We start from the raw sequence: 10057 nt of genomic DNA on the forward strand, positions 1-10057 counted from the left end.
TTTCTTGCCACTGAGAGTTAGATGAGAAGATCAAATCCAGTCCCATGTCTGTAAGCTGAATGTGAAGTACATATAGCAAATGGCCCAGCTCAAACAGGTAACACAAATTAGTCTCAGGATATAACAGTATAATCTTAATCTAAATACAACTAGTATTACTCTTACAACAATGTCATCAATTCAAAATTGCATTCTATTAGACATTTGTGTGAAATCTTGTCATAATTAGTGTATGAATTAGTGAGTTATAGCCAAAAATTTGTTTTGTGCGGTCACAGTGACATTTGGTCACTGAAATCTAATCAGTTTATTATTGAGAGCAAATGGACATGGACGAGATCGCTGTGACCTTGACCTTTGACCACCAAATGCTCATCAGTTTATCCTTGTGTCCAGGTCGATGTTTGTGTCAAATCTGAAGAAATGCCAATCTAAAGTGAACGTGGCGTTGGCTTTTACTTTCACTTTTGCTGGCAAGCATGTTAACAAACAGTAACTGACAATCCTGTAGTATACCTTTTACAAACAAGAAATGGCGTGTTAATATGTGAGCTTTACAGGTGCTATTAGGCTGATTTTGTTGCCTTTGGACAGTGCCAGGCTAGCCGTTTCCCCTGTTTCCAGTCTTAATGCTAAGCTAAGCTTATATTTATTATATATTTACCATAAAGACATGACAGTTGTATCAATCGTCTCATCTTACTCTCAGCAAGTAAGTAAATAAGCCAAAAAGTCAAACTATTCTCTTGAATAAGCATGCGGTGGACAGTTATATCAGCTTTCAACTGCTTGATGCTGAAACATCTGTTTTTCTGCCTCCTGAGAAATGAGTTGACGTAAATGTCTGGACTGTAAAAGGAAATTCATGCAGAGCGCTAAAACAATGATGTAGAGAATGTGATCCTAATCTTGATACCATTTACTAGCATCTGTAGCCCCTCACCATGTGCACAAACAGATGGACGATGCACCAGAAATCACAAAATGTTCCGTAAGACGACTTCTTTGCTTACACTGCAGAGGGAGACCACCTCCACATAAATAAAAATAAACCATCCACCTGATGTTGAAGTTTGCTGACAAATCTATGACATTTCTGCCCTTCTTGCTTCTCAATGGAGCGCTGAGCTCAACGCTGACCTCGCTACTCCCACGGCTGAGCGGTCTGGTCTGGCCTGGACCTCCACCCTTCCCAGCCTCCTCCGTACTCCCCCGGGCATCAGGCCACGACCACAGGGAACGTCTCTCATCCTTTCTCTCTAAACCTACTCTCTGTCTGACCTCTGCCCTCTATCTCCAGCAGCATGAGTAATTCTGTCTTTTAGGAGCTGTTTATATGCAGTTACTGGAAAGCCATTTTTATGACGCTCGCAGCGGTGGTGGATCGATCATACAGTGACCTTGACTAGCTCTAGCTGTTCTCAAGACGCCTACAGAAACGCCAGGACTACGAGGCACAAAAACAACAGGTCAGACAGAAGGAGAGCAAAATACAATATACAAAAATTCAATCATGTAAACATTCTTTATAAAACAGCAGCTTCAACTGTTGACAGTGAGGAGAGAAATGACATAACAATGAGAACCGAATGACAGATTGATGAATAGGCACCGAGATGACCACACAGGGGTGAGCTTCATACTTTTCCCGGGATAGTGTTAGGTTAGCGATCTAAAAAATCACGTCCTCATTCCTCTGTGAAAAGTGAAAATAATCACATGCAGCATGATTGAGCATGGGGCGAGGAAAATAAGGTCAGATTAAAACTGCTGTTATGATAACACAAATGAAAAACAGTATTTACATTATTATCCAAACAGAGGAGAAGTTACCGGAGGGTCTGCTATTTCTGGGGCCCTCTTGCGGCAAATATCTAAAAGAGGGTATTTCTGCTCGGAATGCAAGGCCCTCACTGACCCCGAAACACATTACTCCTCCACTCTCACCACATCCCTCTGCTGTCTCTTACTTTAATGGCCTCTCGTTTCTGTAGGATGTGGTGTTACGTTGCATAAAGACGCTCACTCTCAGCCTAATTGAGTTTATCTCTCATGACTCAGACTGGAGGGGAAATTTGGGGACATGACTGTGGGAATGGGCACGAGCTCCCACGGGTGGCGGTAAAATGAGGCAATTTCTCACCAAGCAGCCCCTGCTGAGCTGATGGCGATAGCAGCTCATTCAGAAGTTCTCCGTGGCCTTGAGACAGCAGACCAGGAGGTGCCGCTTTTTGGCTCTGATCTCCTCCCGCTTCCCGTTGCTCTGTCGCTACTGTGCCAAGGACGAGGCGATGTGCGCTTCCTCCAAAAAAGGCAGAAACATTTAAGCAGGGGCGCGCATCCTTAACCCAGCCCATCCTGTCCCTTGCAGGTCCGCTCAACAAATACCAGACACGTCGAGCGTGTACCTCGCAGGGTCTGCTTTATAACAGGCCACTATGTCACTGCTGAGGATGCAGCACAGAGGACAGGCCTCCACTTAACATACTGTACCCAGCAGTGTTTACAGAGGGCTTTCACTGCAATGCACATCTCACCCCTGATGGATGATGATGACTGAGGCCGGGCTCTTATGCCAGTTTAACGTCAGGGATTAAAACACACTCAGATACACATACAAGTGTCACATACCTGAATGAAGCAACTGTAGCCTAGAAATGTTATTACTCATTATGATGTTTGTGTACGAGGCACAAAATGATCAAACACACTGTCCTTGGACCTTGTCAAAAACAAAACTCTCTCCTCATTTCAGCATATTTCCTACACCACTTGCCTTTGCAATCTATTTTTTTAACCCTTAATGGGTTTCAATGGTGCATTTTTTGCACTTAACAGTATGAATGTAACAATTTTGTTTACACAGTGTATTTTAGACTTAATGTAGGAGCTGAGGTGGAAATTCCAAGATTAAACAAAAATACACAATCTTACCAGAATTTATGCCAAATGCATGAACACAGCCAAAATTATCAAAAAATGGAGAAAGAAAAGTGCATAAAATGCACCAAACAGTCCCTAAGGCTTAATATTTATTTATCTGATAGTAGAGAGGCGATAACAAATGAGGAGGGAAGATGGACAAAGACATGAAACAAAGATCCCTGGTCAGATTCTACCATGAAGTTGAAGTTACCACATAAGCAACGAAGGCACTCTGATGTTTCAATATATCTGTAAAGTGAAAACCTTACCTGGCGAACGAGGCTGTTGGTGGTGGTGTCGGACGAGGTGCTGCCATCTGACCCTTTAAATCGACCTTTTCTCCGAGCTCCTTTGCCTTGAGACTACAGAGAGCCAAAAAGGAAAGAGTGACATTTATAAAGAAGAGGGTTATGTCTTAACCAGCCAACACAATACTTGCATGCAAGAGCCCAACCTAGGCACGGGCGGTGTAACGGCATACAACGGTATCTAGAAGTCAAGATTTTGAAAACCACCAAAAATACAGACCCTCATCTTTCTATTAACTTCATACTAGAGAGGCTGTATTGAGGATGTTTTGCATGCAGTGTGCATCATTTGCCCTGGAGGTTACACCCACGCCACACTACATGTGTGAGCAGTGTGTGTTCACAATGGCAGCATATTTTGTTTTCAGCTGCTGTTATAGCTACTGTATTTTACAGTACAATTAAAAGCAGATACTTCTCTCATTTATGAAGTCGTGCAAGATATTGCATCTTCAACATGGTCCTGCAAATGTTTCACAATATGATGCTTTGTGGCATCAGCTGAAGGGATTCTGTCTATAGAAACGTTGTCAGACGACTGTTTTTCAAACAGGAAAAGTAAAACAGATAAATGTGTCTTTCCTCATGTCTGTGACAGATATTGACATTAAAACTAGTAAAAGGTGGTATTGGGTCAATTTAGTTCAAAAGACCATTTTCACTGTCTGTTTTTGCTGATAACTGCAAGCATCACGCAGAAAGCATTTGGTCTATAAACTGTCAGAAAACTATTATTATCTATTAACTATATAATTGCTGAAGACGTTTTGAGGATTTTAGGACATTTCTAGGATGTTAGGATGTTTCTAGGAGTTTAGGACATTAGGGGCTTAGCCAGGACCTCTGTCGAGGGTGCGGGAGATCCCCTGCTCTATTTGGATGCTGATTTATGCATCAAATCAGCATCTTGGCACCTCTCTGGCACCTTTTGTATACCAAAAATACAAAACACAATCCTACTGTGAATCGCTTGGTTGGGGTGGGGGGCACCCAGCACCCTATTGGGGGCCAGCTTTGGCCCGCGGGCCATAACTTGAGTATTATTGTGGTAAACCAAACCAAACCAAACCAAAGTTTCTGGTTACCTTGCTGTCAATGTGCAATTATAACAACAGTTTTAGCTTTCTTTGTACATATAAGCATGAGTATTGGTTAAACACATGCTAAAAAAAAGTGGTTCTATCCTTTTAGTGTCAACAACGAGCCTCACTGTTAGTTCACTTTGTTAAGTACAGCTTTGGATGTTTTATTTGAAGTGTAATATTATGACATGTATCATAAAACAATGGTAATTATGTGGGTGGTCTCTAATATGCAAGCTGATATGATGATGGTCTGGAAAAGTAATGCACTCAGCTCAAGTGTTCGTACAGCATGTGTTGCTGGTAGCGACTGAAAAACAGAAAATTCATTTCAAATCTGCCTTTTATTCCAGCCCGTTCCCCCGGGACGTGTTAATCATGCATAAAAAGAGACAGAGAGATATTCTGACTGTTTCTTAGAAGCCAGTCATGGAGAGCAGTTTGAGCTGCAAAGAAAGAGTCTGGAGGAAAAAGATGAGGTTTAATTAACCTCAATAAGCCAGAAATAAATAGCAAAATACATGTTCACTGCATGAGAAAGACATAATCCATTATGTCATGTTTTACCTTTATGAACATACTGTTTTAGAAGATATTTTCATAGAGTAAAACACTGGTCAAACATAAATAAGTAAATTTAGGGACTGTTGTTTTTTAAAATAAAAAAAATAAGTCACACCCCAATCACGCCACACCCTTGATGAAGAATGGTCCCTTACTTTGCAGTATGTGTTTCTTAAAATATAATAAATATTATTGAAATTCTAACCACCTAACAGTACATTTATTAAATCTTGCTTTACTTTGACTTGCTTGAACATTAAAAATCTGCTTACATGTCAGCACATCAATAAATATGACCTAGTATGTAATGATAGCCTATAACTCTCTAAAATGAGCTCTACCTAAGGGATACATCTAATAATATTAAATTCTGCTGAGTAGTACTTTTGGTGTATTTTTTCATTGTTGTGTCACTACTTTAACTGAGTAAAGTATGCATGTACTTCTTATACCACTTGACTGAAATGGTTCAGAGAAATGTGCCTGAAGCAACCAACTAAGATGCTAAAATAAATCTGCAGTATATTTTGAGTACTAAGGGACTGTACTATAATTATTTATCAGGTGGCTGGGGTGTGACTTATTTTTTTTTAATTCTGACCCTGAAGCTACAATTATTTTCCCTTGAGCCTCCCTGAGTGACTCGGGGAAAACGCAACCCTCCCTCTACCATAAATACCCACATCACTGTAAATGAGAAATGTAAAATACAGTGGTTTTGATGAGGGTAGTCTGACGCATGCAATGTTTTCAAGGTACTTCAAAAATGTTAAAAATCCAACTTTAATTTCTGTTTTACAGCTTCTGGGTAAAACATGCCTTTCAAACCAACTTGCAGGTTTTGAGGTTCTGAGGATATTTAAAATCAAAGGAAAACATGACAATTTAAACTTGTATGTCAACCCCCTATGCTAAATCAAAAACAGGATTCCCTCCTCAGTTATAACAAATGTATTTAATGTGCCTCCACTGCTTTGCATCACCCCCTACAGTATTATAAATAACGAACAGTCCCTAAGTAAGGTATACAAACACTTCTTGCAACAGTAATGAAAATGGTTCAGTTTAAACAGGTAAAAAGTCCAGAGAAATGACACAATGGCAAACAAATAAACCGTTAAAACGTTATATTTTGAGGTAGATTTGAAGTAGTAAGATGAAACATTAGCCTGGATATTTGGCTCAAAAGTCAAAATATGTTCAAAAAAACAACAACAACCTGATGTACACCAACATGAAGTTGCCAAACTTTCGAGGATTACGACATTTCGAGTCAAAGTCAACCGTTAAAATTCAAAAACGGGCACTCACGAGTTAATGTCCTCGCGACAAACAGTTTAAACTATCAGCCACTAATAGGCGCGAGGAAGTGGACAGGTGAGCCAAAGTTAACCTGCTTCTTTCGCGTGCTAAGTTAACTTTCGGCAACTACCAACACACTGTGAAATGCCGGTGTCATTTAAATTTTAATTAACTTACTTGAAGCATCGGATGTTCCAGCGAGTCCATGTGTTTGTCCAGAGGTGTTGTTGTCCTTGTCTGTGAAGTATTATCGACGACCATTACACCGTTTGATAAGAGCACATGTTCAACAAAATGCTAGGACAGGTGCTCCAGGTGTGTCCAAAATTAAAGATAAAACACATTTTTTTTTTTTTTATCAGTCACCGGAAGAAACCGAGGCGCTGCTCGCTGCTGCTGCTGCTGAACGGCACCGCCAATCTTTAAGTTTGAGACAGGAGGGTTAAAGGAGGAGCTTGTGCGGAAGAGGTTTGTGAAGCAGTTTCCCTCGAGTTCAGATGATGGTGATGATGATTTGAATTCTCGGATATTATAGCCTTCAGCACCACAGAGCCTCATCATCATCATCATCATCATCATCATCATCATCATCATCAGTGCCCTCCTACTGTACCCACACTGGCTGCTCCATGCGCCCTCAGCCAACGCCAACACCTCTGCCTTCTCACAGCATGACAATGAATAACAAATTGCCAGCAGAAAATATGAATATAAAATATATATGGTTTTCTAACCCTTTTTACACTTGAGTCACAAAAATATAGTGATTTTTCTTCAACAATAAAGAGAAGCATAGACTACAAGTAAAAACAAGATTAAACCATTATGCACATAAGGAGTTTTGTTTGTTTGTTTGTTTGTAACTCATTTATGTCCTTCTTGGCCATGTATTGCTGACTGAAAGGGAGATGTTGGATAACATTAAAGTACTGATCCTGCCTTAAAAAAAAAACAAACTAATATATTATATAACTTTGATGTAGGTTATAATACTTACTATTCTATTTTTTTTTTACTTTTTAAAATTTCTTTATCATTATTTATGTATTTATTTATCATTATATTGAATCTAATTAATTTATGTATTTCAGTATTTCAGTTGATTTGTTATCTGTTATTACTGTTATGATTATTATTGTTATTGTCAAGGTTCATTTTATTTTATTTCATTTTATTTTTTATCTTTTTGTCTGTGGGTGTGTGTGACTGTGTGAGGGGGAAAATAACATTATGCACTCAAAAGTAGGTTAAAAAAAATGGAAGCATAAATATAGCCTATAAAAAAGCACCGGTTAACAACAACATAGAAACACAATACTGCAAGAAATGCTTTTTCCTTCATGTTCAGGTATAAATAGGTACAAATGCATGTTAGTCAATGTCTGGTTGAAGAATGTTTTATTGACTTTGTTCGAGTTAGTGACTTTTTGGTTCATTTCATGTTAATTGCAGCACCATGTGTTGTGTGTGTCTGATTTAGTCAAAAGTGACATTATTTTACTGGTAACTGCACAAAATCCCACCACACATAAAGCAGGATCGATTTGATATTGTCAATGTTGATTTCATGTTAAGTCAGGGAATTTAAATTCAACTCACATCAATTTTATTTATTTTTTTATCATTGAAATATCATTATCTCAGGGTGCAAACCTGATTAAAAATCAATGTTAAATTTGGACACTGATTCAGTGATGGTTTTGTTGATTCATTAACATTATGATTCAGTGTTGATGCAGCGTTGGTCTGCTATCTTGGTGATATAATAGGTTACATACAGACAGTATTATGTGTACAGTATATATGCATGGCTATTTACAGTACATACAGCATGCTTATATTTGACAATGATGGTGATGATTTTAAAAACTGTATTGAAAGTATTATATCTATATATTTTTTAACTGTTTGTCAGTACAATGGATGTTTTTCTGGAGTCAGAGAGGTCAGTGGAGAACTGATTGCATTTCTTTGTCATTTTAAAGAAGATTTTAATGCTCAAAGCCAGGCTGTTGCCAAATTATTATTATCAGATGGAACCTAAATGACACAGGTTTTAGTTTTTAGTAAGAACAGTCTTTTCTGGGTGAAAAGGAGAAACTAAAGTTGAAATCAAGAAGGCAGATCATTGGTGACAGAAGAATATAAATGCAGGAACATTTATGAGGCAGAAAGAAATAAAAGAAAGGTCACTGATTTATCTATGATAACAAAAAAGAATCAAAATTCATCTTACATTGTCCTGTTTTGTCCATCCGGCAGTCAAAAACACACATATATTTTATTTGAAATTATATTAAATACATAACAGCAGCAAATTCTCACACACAATTTGCCTGATTAAGCAAGTAAAACACGTAATCGATCATTAGATTGATTTTATGATAATAAATTGATTAAATGAGCAATTGTTTGAGCTCTAGATTTCAGTTGGACATTTACAAAGACAGTATTTTTTTTTCCCAGTTGTAGCTGTTTGTACCTGTTCAGGTGAAGGAGAGGCACTGCATCTACAGACACTTGGAAACGTTTACATACTGTGATGATGTACACAGTGGTTTATCCACTGTAATGAGGCCATTCAAACCAAACACTGCAGTTGAAGTGAACTCCTTCCTCAGACAAGTTTTAGGCTGCTCCTTAGTTTTGTTATTCATTGTTGCCCTCTAGTGGTTTCATGTTTGTTTGCATTTTAAAGGGCCACTCCACTCATTTTACACACCAAAGTCAGTTTGCTCATCTGTTTTAGTATTCAGCCTGTGAAAACAGTTGAAGAATGTCTTCTGGATGAAACTTTTACAAAGTCTGAAATACATAAAGTGATGTCATAGTGTAGTGATGTCATCAGGGATATATTAGAGAAATCTCAAACAGACAGAAGGGGTTACAAATTGTGTAGTTTTAAAGAAGTGGGTGTTTACCAGGCTTGATAGACTAATGAAAGATGTTATTGAGTTGCATTATGGGAAATGTAGTAATCAGTGCTTTAGGATTTTGTCCCTGCAATTTTGATCATTTATCTTGCAAGTCTTCAAACTTAATAAAAGTGCACTACTAAACGGATTTCAATTATTTTACCCATAAAAAGTTTATTTCAAGATTGTGAATACTGTTAAAACTGCACACTTCCAGTAAGTACAAGGGACTGTACCTTATTTTTCAGAATAGGGAACCACTTGTATGTTTTTATATATTATTACAGGTCTACAGATATTTTTCCAGGCTTAGAAATGGTTTGGAATGAGCAAAGTGTTTTGAGAAAAGTTTTGAATGTGCATTGTTTTGCTATTGTTTAAAATATGTATGTTGAAAATCCCCAAACATGTCTAACATTAGGCAAAATATGTTCCTTGTATTACAAATTTTTAAAATAGTGCTGCTGCTTGACAGCTTAAATTTCACAAGCAAAACGATACACATATACAAGACCGGCATCTAGTCATTGCCCAGGATTTGCCAGGATTTAACTTAATAAGACATAGCCATAAAATAGTAAAAAGTTACAAGAAAAGTACCTTCAAATATAATAATAATAATAATAATAATAATAATAATAATAATAAAATATAATAATAATAATAATAATAATAATAATAATAATAATAATAATAAAAGATAATAATAGTAATAATAATAATAATAATAATAATAATAATAATAATAATAATAATAATAAAAGATAATAATAGTAATAATAATAATAATAATAACAATAAAATACAACATAAGTAAAAAAAACAAACAAACAGAAAATTGACCTGGAAAAAGTGCTAAAAAAAAAAAAAGGTTTAGGCAGGTATAGAAAGATATAGATTTATTTTCTATATTTTATCATATTTTTTCTGAAACATAATTCTAAATGTAAAATTACTATGA

General features: G+C 37.1%; 1 protein-coding gene across 2 annotated transcripts in view; it reads right to left on the reverse strand.

Moving 5' to 3' along the window:
• The window catches only part of cacnb2a (calcium voltage-gated channel auxiliary subunit beta 2a), a 77127-nt gene extending 70471 nt beyond the window's left edge, over positions 1 to 6656 (reverse strand). For both annotated transcript variants that reach the window (XM_088071909.1, XM_042510101.2), the window contains exons 1-2: positions 6359 to 6656; positions 3195 to 3287 (exon numbers count right to left, since the gene is read on the reverse strand). In XM_088071909.1, the coding sequence (XP_087928035.1) occupies positions 3195 to 3287; positions 6359 to 6442 (177 nt within the window). In that variant the 5' untranslated portion in view covers positions 6443 to 6656. The remainder of the gene's footprint in view (positions 1 to 3194; positions 3288 to 6358) is intronic.
• Positions 6657 to 10057: the final 3401 nt, after the last annotated feature.

The sequence above is a fragment of the Plectropomus leopardus genome, chromosome 21 (genome assembly GCF_026936395.1).
Source record: "Plectropomus leopardus strain MGB_pleo_1.0 chromosome 21, ASM2693639v1, whole genome shotgun sequence".
Taxonomy (NCBI): Eukaryota; Metazoa; Chordata; class Actinopteri; order Perciformes; family Serranidae; genus Plectropomus; species Plectropomus leopardus.